The following is a 22471-nucleotide window of genomic DNA, read 5'->3' on the forward strand; positions in this document are numbered from 1 at the left end:
TAATTGTATATGATTGGCTTTGTATGCAGCCATTCATTTCCATTGCAACAGTAAGAAAAAGCAGAACAGAGAAAAAAAATCTTGTGTTCATTTTGTTGTATTGTAAAAGGACTATGTCATCTTAAAACTCAGGCAGCATCCACGCTGCAAGTCTAGTCACATAGCAATAATACACAATCACATGGAAATTTGTGATGTCACAGTAGTGGTAGTGGAGAGGTGAATATTTGCTTTTCAATGAAGGAAAGCAAGAAACACAAAAGAAAGGTCTATATTCCAGAGCAGGCCAATGCATTGATACAGCCTATCTTGACCTTGTAAATGGCAAGAAGAACATGGTAGGGGAATATAGAAAATGCCATACTCCTTTCCCTCAGCTGGAATCCATGATAACATTTCATAATGATCAGCTATGTGGACTCAGTTGGCTGCTGTTCTTCAAGTACATGGTCCTAAGCGTACTACGTTCAGATGGCCCACATGGTAACTGCAGATACTGCCTAAGGAGTTCTTACATTCCAGAACTGCTTTTATGAAGTATAGAGGGTCATCTCAACTATAAACAATTGGTTTTCTTTGTAACCCTCTTTGAACAATATCTCATAAAAGGGCATAGGTTATGAGGGCAGAGGGTCTCAAGATTAGTTACTGGCATTTTGGGCAAAGCCATTCTAGGTCAACAGCACTGATCAATGACTTAATGAGTTAGTCACCCAGGTGGCTTTCATGACTAATGAAGGCCTAGTGCTCACAGCCTCCTGGTTTCTAGATCAGCACCTTCTCCATTATATTAAACTGGTACACTTGTAAAACTTACAGGGTTCTGGATTTTATAACTTATGACACATTCTTTCCAGGTGTCATGCTCTGCATTCTCTTGTGGCGATCTGTAATACATGGCATTCTTGGTGCTCTCTGAGCTTGGTTGTTTGCTTGCAGATGTAAACTGTAAACCGTATCACAATATTCTGAAACGTGCAAAACTGTATGAAATGAATGAGTTATTCTCAGTAAAGTTGAGTTCTGAATAAAATAAATCTTTCTAGATTATAGGAGCTACAAATACCCGTTGATAAATGTTTTCCTCAAATGCTGAAGCATGTAGGTTATTGTCTCCAGAAAAAAAGAATGTTATTTGCAAAAGCAACTTATATAATTAAAATGGGAAAGAAGTTGACAGAAAGAAATGGGAGAGAAAACAGACATAAGTAATCAAGCAGACAAGTGGGTGAACAGCTTATCTAATAAACAGCTACTTAACCAGGTGGACAGAAATCTGAGGAGAAACCACTTTAAATCAGAAGTACTCCATCTTAATTAACTATAATTGAAGGTGGAAAATTCCTCTGACGGTTTCCAATATTCTGTATTTAGCCCAAGCTAGATACCCTATGAAATATAAAAGGGTCTGGTAGCACCTAGCAACTAACGAGTGTTATTAAAAGGCATAAGCTTTTGTTAATTACACCTCAATTCATCACATGCGATTAACCCCCTGTCTTTCAAACTTGACAACTTTAAGATATGTGGACTTCAACTCTGGCCACACTAGTGGACGAATTCGATGAGTCCAACTCTATAACTTTCAAATTTGCCAAGACTGAAAAACAATGGGTTAAACCAGAGTTCCCAATGCTTTACAGACCAGTGAGGGGGAGGGGATGGTTCGTGCAAGCGGCTGGCAAATGAGCGTGCGCTGCTCCATATGCGCGAGCAGCATACATGGATACCTACCACTCACACAAATGGAGTGTGCGCATGCATATTTGCTGCTCACGCAAGTGAGGATGCGCATGTGCATATACACTCGCTGGCCTTTTCCACTGCCCAGTTGCCTCACAGCCCACAGGCTGGGGACCTCTGGTTAAACTGATACAGGATTTAAATTAGAATAAAGGGAGGGGGCAGATGCAAAGGTAGGGGAAAATGGGGATTATGCTAATCCAATAATATGTGAAAAGATCACCAATTATCTAATACATCTTCTTCCTCCTAATAATCCTAATGCATTAAAACCCTTTGTCTCTTAACAAAATCTGTGTAATTTTTTGCTATTTTTTTATTTATTTAAACACGTTATATAGTTTCTTATCTCACAATATCTTTGATCTAGCTTAAAGCAAAGAAAAACTCAAGAGTTATAGTAGTCCAGGTCTCAGTCCTGCCAAACAGTGGCTGACCCCCAAATGGTTTAAGAAACCAGTGGAATCAATAAAGGAGAATGTTTGTAGCTCAGGGTTGAAATGTGGGGTTCTTGGTGTTCTCTGAGCATTTTGTTTTCTTGCAATAAATGCCACATTTATTTCAGGTTCAAAACAGAACAATTTCCTTATTCTCTGCACCAGGGGTGAAATGCTCCCGGTTCGGACCAGATCACCCGATCCGGTAGCGATGGCAGCGGGTGGTTCGGAGAACCGATAGCAAAAATCCCTGCGCCCCCCCCATGCCCAGCTGAGTCGCATGATCATCAGAGGCTTTTTTTTTAACTTTTCAAAGCATTTTTTCTACAACCTCTTCCAAGGAAAAAATGCTTTTAAAAGTAAAAAAAAAAAGCCCTGATCATCGCGCAGCTCAGCTGGGATCATCAGAGGCTTTTCAAAGCATTTTTTTCTGCAACCTCTTGGCCAAAGAGGTGGTAAAAAAAATGCTTTGAAAAGTCTCTGACAATCCCAGCTGAGTTTTTAAAAAATACCTCTCTGCCAATCAGGCAACTCAGCTGGATCGTCAGAAAGATATTTTTTAAAAAGCCTCTCTGACGATCCCAGCTGAGTTGCCTGATCGGCAGAGGCTTTTCAAAGCATTAGAAAAAATGCTTTGAAAAGTTTTTTTAAAAAAAGTTGGCCACGCCCACCCAGTCACATTACCGCCCCCCCCACCAAGCCACACCCACAGAACCGGTAGTAACAAATTTTACATTTTACCCCTGCTTTGCAGATTGTTACATTCAAGCGGTGCCCCCCTTTCATTTTCATGCCATATGCTTTTATTGGTGATTTCCCAAACTTGGAGTGATAGCTACCAATTGCAGCCGCATCATCCTCAAGGCACCACATCCTCAATGTAATCCAAACAAATTCATTTCTTTATTGTGGTGTCTCCAAAGGGAATCATACTAAATTAGCTTAGCCGAAACATAGAACCGGATGACGCAAGTAATAGAGAACTCCAGTTAAAGTACAGGTAGTCCTCGACTTACGACCACAATTGAGCCCAGAAGTTATGTTGCTAATGAGAAATTTGTTAAGTGAGTTTTGTCTCATTTTACAACTTTTCTTGCCACATTTGTTAAGTGATCACTGCAGTTGTTAAGTTAATCACACAATTGTTAACTGAATCTGGCTTCCCCATTGATTTTTCTTGCCAGAAGTTCATAAAATCACGTAACCCTGGGACAATGCAACTGTCATAAATATGAACCAGTTGTCAAGCATCCAAATGTAAATCATACATCATGGGGATGCTGCAATGGTCATAAGTGTGAAAAATGGTCATAAGTCACTTTTTTCAGTGGCATTGTAACTTTGAATGGTCACTAAATGAACTGTTGTAAGTCGATGACTACCTGTATTCCTCACTTTGTAACAAGATGGAGCGATGAGAACTTGTTCCAGGGGATGAAACCTTAAGACACATTGAATTCAACTTAAATGTGATATGCTCTCAGAAGTGAAGTAATTAGAGGACACAGGTGCTCTCTCTCCTATTGTCTGTTTCCATTCTTAGATTTTGCTATGTTCATCATCCTTTGATATCATCATAATGATATCATATATCATTTCCTACTTTAAGGGAAATTCTTCATCGTCAAGCAGCAAAGTACTGTATTTTTCAGACTATAAAACGCACCTGACTATAAGACGCATCTAAATTTAGAAGAGGAAAACAAAAAAAAAAGTTCTTGGCCTCCCTTTTTTCAGGCCTTTTTTAGCCCTTTTCCAGCCTGTTTCTGGGGCTTTTTTCGGCCCAAAAAAATGGGCCAAAAAAAGCCTCAAAAACAGGCAGAAAAAGCTCCCAAAATGGCTCAAAAACAGGCTGAAAAAAGGCCAAAAAATGGGCCAAAAAAGGCCTGGAAAAGGCCAAAAAAAGGCCCGAAAACAGGGCGTGCGAAGGTCAAAAAATGGCTGGTGGGTGGGCAGGGCTTCAGCAATAGTCAGTCTATAAGACGCACAGACATTTTACCCCCTTTTGGGAAACAACAAGTGTGTCTTATAGTCCAAAAAATACAGTAGTTTTTTTGGAAAAGGCACTGAAGGGTCAACATTCATTCAGCTTCTAACATGACCTTAGCTAAAGTCCTGTAATGAGAAGATTCAATCTTCAAATCCAACTTCACTATTAGAGTTCATTTCCAAAGCATGTGATTAGAGTATAAATTATCTTACTTGTTCCTGATTTATGGCTCCCACAAAATTACTATTTCAGTAGCATTATTACCATGGCCTGTTCTAATTTTCCCTCATACTTTTTATTCGTTTGATTTTTGTACTGTGACTCAATCAATAGTATATTAACCTTGACTTAACACTGCCACTAAATGTTTTCCTTATTATCCTCTAATTCTTTGCTTTGACCACCATATTATGTTATTATTACCACTTTGTTTGCAAGTGATACTCTCACAACATACAATCACGGCTTTCCTAAGAATTTATTGCCTGTAACTAAGAAGGCATCAAATGGAGAGTAGCAATGTGACCCAGGCATCAAATTACTAAGTCATTGCATGGTATTGTAATTACGTTACAAATAATATGACTGTAACTTCTCACGGCCTCTAAAACAAGTGTGTAGGGATATAAAAATAAATGCAACAATAGCCCTAAGAATCAACTCTAAGTGCTACAATTGCAGACCAACAAAATAAGTATTTTGCAGTTACTTTAGACATCTATAATTCACCACTTCTTTACGGTTCCAAGAAGCTGTTTCATTTGAAAATTCCTATTAAATTGCCAAGCAAAACACCTTTTTGTGTGAAAAAAGTGAAACAATTATTACCAAAAATTGGCTCTGGAGTAGTGTTCCATGTAGAGTTGTTCATCGGAAAAAGGAGCCAAATGAATGTCACTAAATGTTGGAAACATCATTCCTGGTGAACAAAAAATAATATACAGTAGCAAAGTTCAAATCTTCTATGTAGTCCTTAAACATTTAGTGGAAATATCCAAGAGGCATTATTTGCTATCCATCCGATACATTTTTTTGGTAAATTAGCAATAGATATTAAAGTTTGCTTTAATTCTTGGTCACATTTTAGTAAATCTATTGACAAAAAGAAAACACTTAAGATGATAATGCTAACTTACTGCACCAAACTGATAAACAATTCATATTTTTAACATATTAACAATTAGGTACTTAAATAAAATCCTTAAATTAAAAGCAAGCATGTATTTCAGTTCATCCACCACTATTAGAAAAATGGGATTATATTTCTTAAACTGAAGATTCAAAATATAATTTATAATAAATAATTATTACTAATCTACCAGCAAACTACTTTTTCAGGAATTTATTGTAGATAATGTTAGAGATTGTCAGTATAAAAAAAATAGAATATTAAGGAATATCAAATGACCACAAAGCATTTTACAAACCTTATGCCATTTCAATGCAATATACCACTGAATTATGACCACATTACAGATTTATACTGCCTATTAGTCATCCTTCACTTAAATAAAAGCTTAACTCAACGTTTGGGAATGACCAGATGAAAGCATTTTAATAGGTAAATTGTTTAATAGCTTAACAATATAGAGAACTAGCACACAGAAGAGAGATTAGGTCATTTAAAAGAAAACATACATCTTTTAAATTAATGGCTGTTAGCTAGGAAGATAATTGATTCATTTTTGTAGCTTGATGGGCAAAGTATTGTTAATTCTACTTTCAAAAAGGTATTGATTATACACTAAAATTCTAAAGCTCTTTTCTCTGAAGTAAATTACTGAACTCAGTTTTATTCAGAGTAAGTTGTTTCAGTTTAGTAATATTATAATATAAAGGCAACTCTTAGGATTAAATAATATAGAGAGAAATACATCCTTATTGTCCCTCTTTATTCTACAAATGAGGAAAAAATATCATTAGCACATTGCTAATAAGGTTTAAATTTTAGGAACAAGAACCACAGAAAGGACACATTTAAATGGAACCATTAGGCCAAACCAAAAATTCACTTTAAAATGTAGATTAAAAGTTGTGGTTCCTTGGTTAGAAAAAGGCTTGACAAAAAGCAGGAAACCATCCTAAAGAGCTCCATTTTCTACACTGTACTCAACCCCTCTGTTTATCATGCATAATTACACTAAATAAATAAATAAAATAAAAAATAAAATAAATAATTCCACATAGTCTCTAAAGTGATGCTTTATTGATAAAGCTTGCTGTATTACACAAGTTTTTTTTTTTTTTAATTTCCTCTACTTCCAATTGATCCATATTTTGGTGCTACCAAGGCAGAAAGAGATCGATAGATCTCCTTTGTTGACTTGTGTGTTAAGATTTTAACCTAGTCTGGTAAACAAGGTATCTTGGGATCTGGACCTAAAATTGGGGATGAGCCTGCTGGGCAAGACAGAATCATTTAATCTATTGGCTGCATCAAGATAACTTGAGGGGGGGAAAAGCAATTAATATGTAATACCATGTGCCGAAAGGAAACAAGCAGTCTCTCTTATTAGTGGCTATATTTCATAAACGTATGAATCTGCCTGTGAGATGCAGGCCCTCAGAATCTGCAAATATATAGACTCACCATTGGACTTCAGCCATTTTTTGGAATGAAGGTAACTTTCCAGCATCCTTTCATTGAATAACATGTAACCCATCGGCTCAGAAACTATAACATCTACACTTTCAGGTAGGGTGATTTCCTCAATTTTTCCTGAGAGAACACTGATCTTATCAGCCACATTGTTACTCTGGACTAAAATCTGTAAAGTAATGAAGTAGTAGAAATAAGTATATGTATTAGCTGTGTTGATTCAGAGATAAGTTAATGAAATATCAATTCAATGGATTAATGGAACTCTACCCAGCTTATCTTTTTTATGGAATTTGTTTTTCCAAAAAGCGATATAACTAATACATCATGTTTTTGCATTCCATACTGTACGCTCAGTTTGTTAAGTAAATCGGAATCAAAGTTAAATTAATTAAGATATTTATTATCAAATTTATGTAGCTACACATATCATTGACATGACTCTGGGCGGTGTACAATAAAATGAACAATTAAAATAAATATTTAATAACCATTAAAACAATTAATAAAAAATATAAATAACACAGAAGAAGGCACCAGAATCTCATATACAACATACCAATTCCCTAGGAATGTTTTCACTGAATGAAAGATATAATCACTGCAGTTTTATTTTTATTTGTGTTTATTAATCTTCATGTTCCATCTTTTTAGTAAATCTGCAGAAGGCCAGTATGATTCAGTTATAAATCCTAAATTTCTTTCCTTTACCTAATCACAGTAGTTGGAAGAAAGCGAAGCTACTGTATTAATCCAAAGAGTTCTTGCCTTCTGTTGCTACAGTGTAAATTTATGGAAATATTTGAACTCTTTCCTAAGTAGTTCTCAGAAGCTGTATTGTAATAAGAAACCATTATATTTGCCAAATTTTTATATTGAGAGCATTTCTTGCAACAGGTTAATGAAAGATTTGTCCATGAATATGGCAGAGTTAAGATTAAAAATGAAAAGACAGTTTATTGAATAGATCCGAATAAAATTATCTGCATATTTTATTAATTGTAATTCTAAAGGGTCAAAGTAGTTAATTTTATCCAAACCTCCACAACCATAGCTCTTAGCTTCTCAGAAATGCTATACATTAATCCAACAAATAAGTAATACAAAGTTGCTGTGATAATGTGTTTATGAACGTGCATGAAATGAATCATCCCTGCAAAAAGAGTACTATATCATTTCTAAAGATGATTTAATGATATTCTGTACAATATTGTCATACAGATATTAGCAACAGTAAATACCACGGACTTGTGATGCTCCCCAATTCCTCTTTGCTGTGTCAGTTTTCCAGATCTTTTCAAAATACAGCCATTATCAATATATTGCAAAATGCTCTTTATAATTTGAGGCAAAGCCTAAACTACTATTTTGGATTAAGGTGGGTTACAGGGTGTGATTATTAAAATGCAATTAAAAGGAATGAAAGCAGACCAAAAGTTGAGTGGAACAGATGAATCAGTTATCTCACTAATACAGTGAATGGTTATTCAAGTATCTCCTTGCAGTAATATTAAATTACTGTACCTATATCTGCTTTAATTTCTGGAACAGAAAGGGAAAAGATGGTGTTTGGCAAACTGTGAGCTTCATGTAGCACTTGCAGGTATCCGGTGCTTCTGTTGTTTGGCTTTCTGTATATCCCTAGTAAATTGTACTATCCTGATGATTTCTCACAGTCCATTAAGCAGCAGTCTGACTGGTTTTTAAGATCATGCTGCCAAAAGACATCAGGACAATTCCCGAATTCAAGTAACAGTGGTGGGCATTAGGAGGACATTTAAATAGAGAAAGCCCTTCTATTTCTAAGATGGCAATGTGTGAATAAATCCTAACATATTCCGATTATGCGTATCTTTCAGCATTATTTTTCACTTCTCAGACCAGGGCTATGGCTACATCATTTAGAACTAAATTTCTTATCTTAAATTCTAACCACATTTCTGGTTTTACAAGTGAAGACAAGAACATTGGAATGAATGATTTAAAAGCATGCATGTCCATAAAATTCATTAAAGAAAAGATTAAAAGATTGCTTTGAATTGGGACACACATGCACCTGTTCAAATCCAAATGGAAAGAAACTAATCTTAAAATAGTCTAATTGGTTGAAAACATTATTTAAAAAATAACTTCATAGTTAAAGTGAGCAGAATACTAGAAAGCAAGACATTAGATTAGTTCCAGGCTTTTATAAAGTATGACAGATTTTTTTTTCTTATAATGGATCAAGCTGCCCAGAGTCCCTTGGGAGTTGGGCGGCATAGAAATGTGATAAATTAAATTAAATTAAATTAAAAGTTATTAAATAAGCTTTTACCTAAGAAAATAAAGGTAGCCTAATATCAAGAATGCACAAGACTTACAATTTTTAATACTCCAGCTATTCTCCAAAGTCAGAATTTTTATACTGACACATGTTCATAATTCTATAGGTCTTAATCTTATTGCGAATTCGTAATGCCCCAAACTCTGAGCTGACTCCATTTTCTTTTGTAATTCTTTTCACATTAATTTAATAAGACAGCAATATCTGAAGTCATTCTGAGTTATCAGTCAGCAGACTTATGTATTTATTAAAAACATTTATACAAACACCTGTCTTATAGCAAACTCTGGGCGGCTCCCAGTCAAGAATTAAAACAACATAAAACCATATAAGATTATTAAAAACATAATCATTAAAAACAAAAACCTAGTGTCCAGTCAAGCTTTTGATATACAGACATCTCATCCTATCCCAGCACTTGGGGTTGAAGCCAAGTCTTCAATGTTTTTCAGAAGGCTAGGAGATAGAGATCTGTTGAACTTCAGGGTGAAAAGTGCTCTATAGGACACTGCAAGGCCGGGGGCTCCCATGAGAAGGCATGCTTCCTAGGGCCCATAAAGTAGCAATGTTTAAGGGAAGGAATTAGGAGTGGGCCATCTATCTAACCTGGTAGGAGAAGTAGATGTCCTTAGAGAAAGGTGGTTCTGCAGATAACCTGTCCCTAAACCATTTAGCTTTAAAGGTGATAACCAGCATCTTGAATTGCACCCAAAAGGAAACTAGAATCCAGCTTCTGCAACAGAGTGTTACTTGGGAAACCTAAAGGCACCCACATGTGCATGTGTTAATATATTCTGGACCTGTTGACACTTCCAGGTGGTCTTCAAAGGCAATCCCATATTTAAAAGCTTGGCTATCAATCTTCAGTGCTGATTTTTCAAGCATCAGACTTCAAAGGTAAAGTAACTGATCCCTAAAGCCTTGTGTAGAAGGCAGCTGATGATAACAACATCTGTTGGTGCCCTATTTGAGCTTGTATCTAACCATTGCAAATGCCATGATCCCAAGTCAACAGCTTCCAAAGCTGACTGATCGTTTGTAACGTCTGATCATGATTCCTCCAGTGTGACATACAGTATATCACCTCTACATCATGTTCCTGTCATGCTGGGCTGCAGAAATGGCCTATGATTTGTAACGGAGAAAAGTCAGATTTGTTAGCAAAAGCTCAAAGTGCAATACAAGGCACACACATAAGCTATTGCGAAATCTGCAGTGGACAGCAGTGTTGGAACTTGGAAGACAAGAAACAGCAGGAGACACTTCAAGATTTGACAATGATGGTATTTCAAAACAGGTTCACATCACAGAGTGTCTGGAATCTAAAGCTTGGAAGCTAAAGAGTCTAATCCTTGAGTTTCAAAAACTGGCTGCAAACTCTGATTAGCACAAAAGAGATTAGACTATCAATTTTTGCTCATGACCCTGAATACAGGAGCTAGGGGATGGGATTGGGTTGTAGTAGAAGCTTACTAAAAAAGGTAGTTTAGTTTTAGTTTTTATTATATTTGTATACCGCCCTCCTCCCGAAGGACTCAGGGCGGTGAACAGCCATGATAAAACAACATACAAGACAAAATTTAAAAAACATATTAAAACAATTCAATCTTTGGCCAAAATTAAAACTTCCAATTAAAATCATATTAAATCACTTTTAAAACCCAATTTAAAATCATTTATCCCGTCAGACCGGCTTGCTGAAATAATAGGGTCTTCAGAGCACGACAGAAGGCGCGGAGGTCGGGGATCCTTCGTATGTCCGGGGGCAATTCATTCCATAGGGCAGGAGCCCCTACAGAGAAGGCTCTCCCCCTGGGGGTCGCCAGTCAACATTGTTTGGCCGACGGCACCCTGAGGAGGCCCTCTCTGTGGGAGCGTGTCAGTCGGTGGGAGGAAAACGGTGGCAGAATGCGGTCCTGTAAGTAACCAGGTCCTAAGGTAAAGGTTCCCCTTGTACATATGTGCTAGTCATTCCTGACTCTAGGGGGCGATGCTCATCTCTGCGTCTAAGCCGAAGAGCCAGTGCTGTCTGATGACAATTCTGTGGTCATGTGGCCAGCATGCCTAAACACCAAAGGCGCACAGAACGCTATTACCTTCCCACCAAGGTGGTCCCTATTTTTCTACTTGCATTTTTATGTGCTTTCAAACTGCTAGGTTGGGAAAAGCTGGGGCAAGTAACAGGAGCTCACTCTGTTACACGGCGCTAGGGATTCAAACCACTGAACTGCAGACCTTTCTGATCGACAAGCTCAGCGTCTTAGCCACTGAACCACCGCGCCCCCTTAGAAGCTTATTAGGGATTCATTAATCCTTAAATAAGCCACTCATGTTCAGATATTAAGAGATTAGGCAACAAAAAAAGGCAGACTCTTATGTAACAATAAAGATGGTCTTTGATTTACAACTAGCCATTTAATGATCTGGTGCTCTTTGGACATCTGATCTCATTTTTGGGTAGTTGGCAACTGTTTTACATTTACAACCAGTTGGCCATTTAAAGGTTGTAAGCGGAGGGGATGCAGGAGAGCTTATAAAGCTAATACTTTGTATAGAATCAGTAGGCACAACCAAATTAGGTATACTGTAGATCAGGGGTCCTCAAACTTGGCAGCTTTAAGACTTGTGGACTTTAACTCCTAGAATTCTCCAGCCAGCTGTGCTATGCTGGCTGGAGAATTCTGGAACTTGAAGTCTAAAGTCTTAAAGCTGCCAAGTTTGAAGACCTCTGCTATAGATAAAACTTGTATTCCTATTTCTCTATTTGCTATTCACGGCTGAATTCCCAAACAGGGTATAAAATGCATAAATTATGTGCTCTTAAATCTACTTTATCACTGTAACCATCAATAATGAAGAGGACCTTTTTCCACTCACCTTTTCCCTAATTGTTATACAAATTTGGTTAACCTGGTAGCCCTTCCTCCTGCAGAAACAATTTTATAATGCACGCTCTGGTATTTTCTAGATACATTTTTATATGCTATATGAAGGTTTGCAGATGCTGCATAACTAACCAATTCTAATCACTGGGGACATTATTTTACCAATATTAAAATAGATTCATTATTTATTTAAATTCAGCTCCTAGTGCTTGCTATCCATTAATGTTTCCCAAATGTGGAATGACTGCTGCAAATTCTTGAAGTTGCCAGATCCAAAACTTCTGGATGAGGCCAAGTTGAAGAAGGCTGCCCAACTCAATGTAGAACACAGTTGTCTTAAAAAAAATTCTGTACCATTCTCTACATCTACTGAGGTCATCCTCAAAAGGCTTTTTTAAAACATCCATATTATTTGTTGAAAGGAAAGTTACAAAAAATTCTAACAGGCTTTTCCAAGCAGGAGTCCAAAGTTTATCCAGATAGGCATGATCTGTGGCTATTCTTCAACTTTTAAGCATCAACCAGAAACCTTTCAAATAGCTTAAAATGCTTTAATTAAAAGTGAATTAAAACACTGGGTTTTAATGTTTAATATCAGTGTTTTTATTTATTGTTTTAATAATAATATTAACCCCAGTTAGGACAAATCTTGAAGAAGAGGAACACAGACATATTAAAGAAATAGGAGATTTCTTGGAACAGTACAGATCTAACAGTCTTTCCCAAAACATGATTCTTTAAATAGAAAAAAAATTGATTTGGTTCATTAAATAAAAAACCTTGCCTGAAGGCATATGCAACAAGCATCTGGAAGAGTGTGAGCTTCTTCTCTTTGGGCCTCTGTTCAAAAGGAACCCAGCTGCCAAATCTCCCAGAAAGACCTCCCTTTCACCAGCCTCGTGTGCCAAATGCCTCTGTATTCCTCAAGGACTAATTCTTTATTTCTAATGATCCCATCAGTAGTTGACCTGTCTCATATACTGTACAGAACGTTTTCTTTATGCTGGTTGCTCCCATGCTCTGTTTGTACAAGTGCCCTCCATAAAATTTCATCCATCTTAACATCACATTATTTCTCAGACTTTGCAAAAGTAATTTAAATATGAATTCTGGACACAGCTATTTGAAAACATCTCGTTATTTCTGTAGAACATGCTCCCGGCTAAACCTGGGGAAGCAGTATTGGAAAGGTCTAGTCCAATTATACAGTACTTCAGTTAATTCTGTAAATAGAACCTAAGCCAGTTCGGTGGGATTTATTTTGATATCAAATTTAAAAGCACAGCTTTAATCCTAGCATCCAGCCTTCTCTGGCCTCTTATCACAAGGCATGCTGTAATATATTCATATAATTTAGGTTCTGTGAAACAGATCTGTAGTCCCATACCATAGGAAGGTAACAGACTGGGAAAAGCTGCATTAATACTTTTTTTAAAAAATGCACCGTTTGGCAGCATTTATTTGAGATGAAGTAAAGAATGTTTCCTGAAGCTGTAATTCCAGAACAAAGTCATGCAAGAAAGATCTGAAAGCCAGATAGGTAAACAAGGTAAGCTAATTATTTGCAATGGTCTAGCTTAGTGGTAAGGGCTGAGGCCATAGGGTGAAAGATGGGAGATTTTCAGTTTCCTCTCCCAGAGACTCTGTACTCTCCTGGCCTGCCTTCCTTCCTGCTTTGGAACAGATGCTTGGTAGTTTTACAGCGCCCACCAGTTTTCTGCTTAGAATAGTGTTCGAGGTGACACTTCACCTCTTAACTCCAGCATGTGGGACATATAGGGAATCCTACAATCTGTACTGACAAATCAAAGAAAACAAGATTGAAAAAAGGGGAAAAATTATATTGCACCACCTATCATAAATCTAGTACAAGCATTTAGCAACTACAATTGGGACCAACAATTTGGTCGTTACGGAGAGCAGTGAAACTATAACTGTTCATACAATCTTACTTCAGCTTTGCTTTACAGACATACAAAAGTTATGCGAAGACTGGTTGCAAAGTTACTTTTTCATCACCATCATAACTACGAACGGTTGCTAAACAAGCCAGCTCAATGAGGACTACAGTACCAGTATACATTTGACATGTGTGCTATGGGTAAAGCTGTCACCCTAATTGATCAGATGGTTGAATGTGGTGGTGTACATTCAACTTACCAAGAATCTGTTTAATGTAACCTTACAATAAAATAAAATTGTTCATTCTTTTTCCTACCGGATCCAATCTGGATCGGTCACCGGGATCGATCCAGACTGGATCCTGCAATATTATTCTGGGATACATGTATTTGTCTTCATTCATTGTTTTTTCCTGTCTGGTTTACTAGGGAGGGCTGATAATGTCAAATTTTACTTTTGATACTCAGTGAAGATGGTAAGGTCCACTTATGTCAGCCTCCCCACTGTATTTTTGGTCTCTCTTTCACAAAGTTCTCTTTCTCTTTCAAAATTTGGATTTCATTTTTTTTTCTCTAGAGAAGAAAGTTGCTTAGGAAATTCCTTTTTTTCTTACCTGGCCAAGCCTGGATTTATCTCCTTTGACTCCACATGTTTCCAGCCATTGCTCATCTGTAGGCGAGTATTTTTTTTTTATTTGATTTATATGCCGCCCTTCTCCGGAGACTCAGGGTGGCTCACAATGCGTTAAGCAATAGCCTTCATACTTTTGTATATTTTTACAAAGTCATCTTATTGCCCCCACAAACTGGGTCCTCAATTTACCTACCTTAGAAAGGATGGAAGGCTGAGTCAAACTTAACTCTCCTGCTTGATAACTCTTTCCATTCTGGAAATTGGCTGTAAATCTTATGTTGGCTGGAGCAAGTGAATAGGGTAGTGGGCTTGGCCATTCATTATATATGCATTCAAATGAATATTTCGTTTGTGATATGCTTGCCATACTACTGAAATGGTCACAACATCTTAATTATAACATAGGTTACATTACATTTGAATGAGTCTAAACAGCTTTAGAATTTATTTTGCATAAATTACACAGCTACTTCTCTGGAATTAGAGAAAGGGAGAGGGAGGAAGCTATATCCACTGAATTCACAAGCCTTTCTGAATCATGTAGTCTAGACCTGTGATGCTAATTCAGTTCCACCACCACCAGACTGCAAACAAGACCAGCGTAACTTGCATATTCCACATGCTGTTACTGTACAGCATTTGAAGTGAAACAAGAGAAATTCCAGGAAATAAACCCTGCTTGCTTTCCCCTGAAATATGCCCAATATTCTTGGTTGACTGTGGATCCATTCAAGAATAAGAGAAGCTGCTAATTAATTTAAGTCCTTTTACAGGAGATGAGTTTCAATTACCAAAGGTTTTAGTGTATTTCAATATGGTGAAAAAAATCACTGAATGGTAGCCAATAAAGATAGTTCTAATCAAAAGTCGTTACTTTACTTTAAATTTCAGTAATGCATTCAATTCTTATTCCTTGTTATTAATTTATCTATGAAATGATGCCAGCCTCATTTGCATTATACTGAATAGGCCTATTTCTCAAATATTAATCAGCTATTGTGAGGATGCAGTGTAGTTGTCAGCAGAGATAGTGATTCCCTTAAATCTGCCTCCGCCATCAACTTTCACACAGATCTCTAAATGTCCAAATTTGTAGTTGCTTAAGTGGGAACAGGTTTCACTGAAATAAGCAAAATGTTTTTATTTAACATGTACCTTGAGAGTGAATTATGCTCTTCAAGACACGATCCTGATGAAACACTGAAATAAAATGGACCTAAATTATTTGCACACCGTTATTTCAGCTACAAATACTTTGTTTTTTACACACACAGCAAAGCAATCAAATGCAGTTGCTCATCAAATCTAACATACTCACCTCGGCATATTTGGCCACCGAGCTAGCTTCAACAGCATAAACCTTTCTAGCACCAGCCTGCACAGCGAAAAATGAAAGAATACCTGATCCGCATCCAACATCTAGGACCACCTTGAAACAGAAAAATGGATGGGGATGAACATGCCACTGTATAAGGCTTTATTTATATTACAAATCTTATCAGCAGATTCGGAAAGTATAAAAACCCTCCTGCCAATCAATGCTATCAAATATTTATAAATACTATATTTGACATTGCCAATCATCAAGATCTAACTAAAACAATGGTAAGGTTTCATGAAATTAAAATATGGCATCAAATTCATAACATATTTCTTTGCATAATTTTTATTAACAAAAGTGAATAACAAGTCTTGAAATTACAAGCTCTTAGTATGATTAATTTGGAGAACCTACACATAAATTGTAATTTATTTTTTCTGAGGGGAATTCAACAGTTATTCTTGCTATTTTATTCCTTAGCAGCTGGATTTCAGCTGGATTTCCTCTTGGTCTCCCATGTAGGTGTGAAAAAGAAGCAGAACATATGCTGTAGGATTATTAACACAGGTAGAGCTTGTAAATGCTTTTCAAAGTATTTTATTTTATTCCATTAAATATACTCCTAATCTAAAGTCAGAAAGCAATGTTGGAAGCCTTTATTTTTTAAAATTACTTTAAGAATCTACTTAGCAAAAGTGGTAAAATAATAGAATTCTCTACGCAGTTGTTACAGATTAATAATAAAAAAAAAGACTTGTGCTAAAGTGGACAGCATTTGGACAGCATTTGTCACTCTCAGTTCCAGCAAGGGAACTAAATTAGACTATACTGCATATTTATGTATATATGGATGGATATATTTATATGCCACCTGATTCTTAATGATTCTGGATAGCTAATAAGTTCATACTTTAATTAGTCTAATTTTACTCTAACAAACTCTAAATTAATGTATTTTTTATCAGTTGAAGAGCTACCTACATTCATGTTTCCTAATCTAATGTGATGCATTAGATTAGAATCAGAATGTCTCATGGGCCTATATTTACTTAATTTTTCCTGCGTGCCTCAATGCCTTAGTTCAGTGGTTGAACTCACACAGCCCAATTCTGAATGGGCCACAGCTCAGAAATGGGCCATGGCCTAAGAGTTGGGGACCCTTGCCTTAGTTTATTTCCTTCCATAGTCCTAGTCAGTTTCATTTGGGGGAAATAAATACAAACATACCAATACATTACCCTAAAAAGAACTGAAGTAATGCTATAACGCTATCCCTAATAGTTCAGGTTCTACATTTAATCCCAGATTTGCTATTAAACTTAGTATATTTAAATGCCGTATTGTTAAATGATTGTTGCTTATTAAGTCAGTGTTGCTTTGTACCATAGCTGGTTTTGTTTGGACTGAGAAGTTTAACCAAAGTCACACAGCTAAGAAACTGCATTAGCTGCCACTAAGTAAATCCTTCAATCAAAACATCTCGTTTAAGGACCACTACAAATTATGTTATACAGATTTATCAAGCTCAGCATCTCCAACACTTTTACTAGATTGTGCTTGAATAATATTTTATTATTATTATTATTATTATTATTATTATTAGTAGTAGTAGTAGTAGTAGTAGTAGTAGTAGTAGTAGTAGTAGTAATATTTATTAAACAATTTCAAAGTTTTGTAGTTAATGGCTGATTTTCATCTCTTGGATTAACTTCCCCAGTTATAAACTGGCTGCATACATTATGAGAGTTAGAACCAGCAATGTTGAAACTTCTGAAGTTTCTCCACATCCTTTTAAGTTATATTTTATTGGTGGATATTACATTGACTTTATTGTGAAGGGTGCTGGCCCCCAAAATATCTCTTAGCGATGAAAAAACAGATTGAAAATATTCAAATACATTTTAAAAATTGAATTAAACTATTTATGCTTCCCCAACACCACATTCGAACAGAGGGCAGAGTAGTGCCAGACTGGAGGTAGGGGGTATATTTGATTCAGAGCACTCTAGCAAAACAGCAATTTGTTGCCTCAGTTTGAAATCAGAGAAAGATGGAAAAGGCAAACAGTAGAAGGCAGAAGAGCCATATCATTTCTATAATGAAAATGTCTCACATCAGCGCGCCATGGCATTGATCTCACAGCTCTAACTGATCTAATGTACAGACACAATTGTTGTGGCATTTTTCTACCAGGTCAGAAAGCCACTAAACTCTTTTGTGTAGAAAAATATAAGGCAATGTCATTTTGTTTCTCCAGCAGAAATGCACAGCCCTAACAATGAAACTCTGAAAAGAACCTAGCTAAGTAGGTTAGCTAGACCAAATTAAAAATGCAATCCAATAAATAAATAAATATATACAGCAATCAAGAAAAATTATGTTGTTAATATTAAATGACCAGGAATCACCAAATGTTAAAATAACCAGGAAATGGGACCTTCATACACCTGGGACACCAAGCCTGGCCACATAACCAGGTCTTCAAGGCCTGATGAAACAGGGCTGGGGTTATCCTACTCTCTGAAGGGACAACGTCCTTGAGGGCAGGCACTACAACAGAAAAGGCCTGCCTCCTAGTGCCCACCAGCCAATACTCCTTGGTTGACAAGTCCTAGAACATACCCATTCAACTAGACTGGATCAGATGGATAGAAATAACTGGGAGAAGTTGGTCCCTCAGGTAACCTGGTCCCAAGCCAAGAAGTGACAATCAGCACTTTGAATTACACTCGGAAATACACTGGCAACCAATGCAGCTCACAAAGCAATGATGTTACAAATGTGTTGTGTATCTGACACCATTTATCAGTTGAAGCTTCAGAATGCTTTTCAAGGACCCGACCCCACCCCCACCCCCTGTGTAGAGCACGTCACAGTAACCTATACTGGGTACTTGGACAAGTCAAGAGGACATGAGTGGCAATGAGCAGAATGTTCTGATCCAGGAATGGGCACAACTGGTGCACAATGCAAAGGTGTGCAAAAGCCCTCTTAGCCACAGCTGCCACCTGCTTTTTCAGCAGAAGTCATGAATCCAAGAGGCACCCCCAGATTGTGCACTGGCATCCGCTGGGACAATGCCACTCCACCCAGAACCAAAGGGGGAATAACCTGCAGCCTGGAAGGCCCAAATACCCAAAACCACTCAGATTTTCTAGAATTGAGCCAAAGCTCACTGTTACCAATTCAGGCTCCTAAAACCTCCAGGTACTTGGATGGTATCACTCAGCCTGAGGCAGATTCACCAAATGTGCTATACATTTCCCAAAATTACTCCCTCCAAGGGGGGGGGGCAGGTAACCCAAAATAAGACTGCTGGGCAGCTATCTGCAGAAATAATACGAGTGGGCCCTTATCACCACGAGGACAGCTTTAATAGTGGCTCTAGCTTGTGCTTGAGCATCCTCACTTTTTATCATTCACCAGCAGTGCACTAGGTATCTGTTCACCCTCTTCATGTGCCTTAGTTCATACATGAACCATGGAGAGCTTCAGGATCCATGAGAACATAGGTTGCAGCTATTTTTACATTTCAGGGAGCCATTAAAGTTTTGGCCAACTGTGTGTTGCAGACCTTCTGCAACACCACCAAGCTTCTTCTGGATCCAAACGGTCCCATCAGTCAGTTGGGGCTGGCCGATCTAATGTTATGGCCAACTTTGTAAGAAAATAAAGGTAGATATTTGAAACTGAGCAGAAAGGTAAATCTTACCTTATCTTTAAAATCTGTATGATTCTGAAGTATTGCTCTGTGATATGTAGCTGTCCTTACAAAATCCTGCATCATATTTTGTTGTTGAGATAAGCATCCATAAAACTAGAAAGAAAAGAGGAGAAATGTAGTTGCTACAATTTCCCTACAGCTATATACAAAATAAGAATAAAGTCTTTCCTGCAGAAACCCAAGATAGTGCCCTAAATTGTAATAAACCTGGGAAATATTGGGGATGAAAAAGCCATAGCCACTGAAAATTTAAAAAAAACTGATTATGGCATACAGTTTTAGCATGTGTTAGCTAGACTTTTATGTTGGTACAAGAATTTTCTTTTTTTTCTGCCACAGGTTATCCTAATCCACCTGGGAAATATTGAATATATTATGAAACAAGAGTTCTCTACCTGAAAATACTGAGATGCAGAGGAGTCTTCTGTCCTCTGACTGAATACAGAATGCTCCTTGTTTATATTCCTACAGCTGTTCAGTGTATTTGAAAACATGTTATATTCTGAAAAAGAAAGAATAAAGCTAAAGTATAGGAACATTAAACACAAAACCAAAGCAGGCAGGTGACACAAATGTGAGAAAGGTCACTGAATTATTACCATGCTCTTCTTTATTCTGCACAAGACATAATTCAAAATTCCAGTAAAATATGCCATAGCTGTAGATAGAAATTATATCGTCTGTTCTTTTCTACACAAATCCACCCTTAAAATAGCCCAACTGCTGGATTTTATTAATGAAATGGTCTTTTCCCACATTTTTTGCACAGCTCAAAAACTTTATGAGGGCCTAGGAGGAAGTACATTATCTGCACCAAGCAATTCCTAATGGGAGGAGGAACAACAATAATTGCAAGTAGAAATAATGATGCCTATTAAAATATTCTTCGCAAAGATCAGCTGTCTCACTTTTTAACCTACAGTAGTCCTCGGCTTTCAGTCATTCAATTAGTGACTGTTCGAGGTTACAATCAGTAGTGGGTTTCAAATTTTTTTACTACCGGTTCTGTGGGGGTGGCTTGGTGGGTGTAGCAGGGGAAGGATATTGTAAAATCTCCATTCCCACCCCATTCCAGGGGAAGGTTACTGCAAAATCCACATTTTCTCCCAAACAGATGGGACTTGGGAGGCAGAGAATAGATGGGGGCAGGGCCAGTCAGAATTTTTACTACCAGTTCTCCAAACTACTCAAAATTTCTGCTACCAGTTCTCCAGAACTGATCAGAACTGCTGAAACCCACCTCTGGTTACAATGCCACCGAAAAAATCTCCATTTTTCACACTGATTCCCTACAGTCCCATGATCAAAATTCGGACACTTGGCAATTGACATGTATTGATGACAGTTGGTCCATCCGAAGGTCACTGCAACCTTCTGACAAGCAAAGTCAATGGGGAAGCCAGATTCACTTAACAACCATATTACTAACTTAACAACTGCAGTGATTCACTTAACAACTGTGGAAAGAAAGGTGGTAAAATGGGGCAAATTTTACCTAACAACCATCTTGCTTAGCAACAGAAATTTTGGGCTCAATTTTGGTCATAAGTTGAGGACTACCTGTATTGACAAGAAGTATTATCAGTCATACATCCTCAGGTACTGTCTCTAGAGACAATGGCTTATTTAAAATATCTGTAGCAGAAGATCAACTGTCTGAACTTCATTGAGGCGCTGACACAAAATGCCATCAAACCAGGTGTTCTACTCCCTATAGCTAAAGAAAAGTGGCAAAAAAGTGGCAAAAGTCTCCAGGTAATTTGAACTTCTCAGTAGACTCAAAATTCTAGTGCTGGCTCCAGCAAAACTGCCTGGACCAATTTCTGGAGCCTCTGGCAATTTGGAAAGACATGAATTGGTATATTTTTGTCCTCTATAACTCTCTTAATATTTACTCAAGAAAATCCTTTTTGGCGTTTCACCCTGGTTTGACCTACAGATAATCCTCATTTAACAACCACAATTGGGGACTGGCAATTTAGCCATTAAGTGAAGCGGTCCTAAGTGAAACTGCGACTGGGCTTATGATCTATCTTTGCTTTAGAAACCTGTGAAGGTTATGAAGGCAAAGATTTGTCATAAAGCTACTTTTTTTTAAATCACTGATGATAAAATGCGAATGTTTGCAAAACAAGGCAGTTGCTAAATAAGGATTACCTGTATTGTCTCTGAATCTTAAAGAACCTACTAGCCCTCAGGTAGCATAAGAGGGGAAGAGCTGAGCCAAAGTATTTTCTTTCTCTGAGAAGATAGTATTGGTAGCAGGAAGTATTGTGTAACCCATAATCAGAAGTTCCATCAAGGGAGTCCTAAGGGCATGATCAAGAAAGGAGAAACATTTCCTGTCATCTACCAATGTGCATCCTCTTTTCAGTCATTCACTCTAATCAGTCTCTATAACTTAGACCTGAGGGAATTATTGAAAGCAATAGCAAATTATTATTTATTTGTACACCTATTAATGTTTTAAATTTATCACCCGGGTAACAACTGTATTAACATAGTAATAGAGGAGCAAATGTTATATTCTGTGATTTATTTTTCTAGCTTTTAGTATACTATTATATTTATTTGCTTCACTCTGTTTTTTCCTTGTTTTGTTCTTTTAAATTTTGCTGGTGGTGGACCAAAGAAATATTGTGGAACAGAACTGAATTGAAAGCAACAGAAACTGCACTTATTGCTTCCTGGTGTCTCTAAATATCATGCAAAAGCTAAAACTGACCTTCACTTCCCTTCTCTTGGTGCCAGGACTAGTTCAAAGTTTTTCTTCAGAAGACTGAGATAAGTAACATCCATCAATAACCACTGGCTACCAAGGCGAGATAAATTTATAGTTCCATCTGCACATTTATATTTTTATTTCCATAAAATTTCTGAAGCCAGTATTTACCCAGAAATTGGCTTATCT

The 22471-nt window shown here is 37.2% G+C and overlaps 1 protein-coding gene across 1 annotated transcript in view; it reads right to left on the bottom strand.

The window, feature by feature from the left end:
• The window catches only part of LOC117661483 (histone-arginine methyltransferase CARM1-like), a 54188-nt gene that overhangs the window by 12323 nt on the left and 19394 nt on the right, over nucleotides 1–22471 (bottom strand). The window contains exons 3-7 of the mRNA XM_034410323.3: nucleotides 19956–20062; nucleotides 19549–19653; nucleotides 15834–15944; nucleotides 6761–6938; nucleotides 4999–5089 (exon numbers count right to left, since the gene is read on the bottom strand). Of these exons, the coding sequence (XP_034266214.2) occupies nucleotides 4999–5089; nucleotides 6761–6938; nucleotides 15834–15944; nucleotides 19549–19653; nucleotides 19956–20062 (592 nt within the window). The remainder of the gene's footprint in view (nucleotides 1–4998; nucleotides 5090–6760; nucleotides 6939–15833; nucleotides 15945–19548; nucleotides 19654–19955; nucleotides 20063–22471) is intronic.

Source organism: Pantherophis guttatus, chromosome 2 (genome assembly GCF_059756535.1).
Source record: "Pantherophis guttatus breed Tessera chromosome 2, ASM5975653v1, whole genome shotgun sequence".
NCBI lineage: Eukaryota > Metazoa > Chordata > Lepidosauria > Squamata > Colubridae > Pantherophis > Pantherophis guttatus.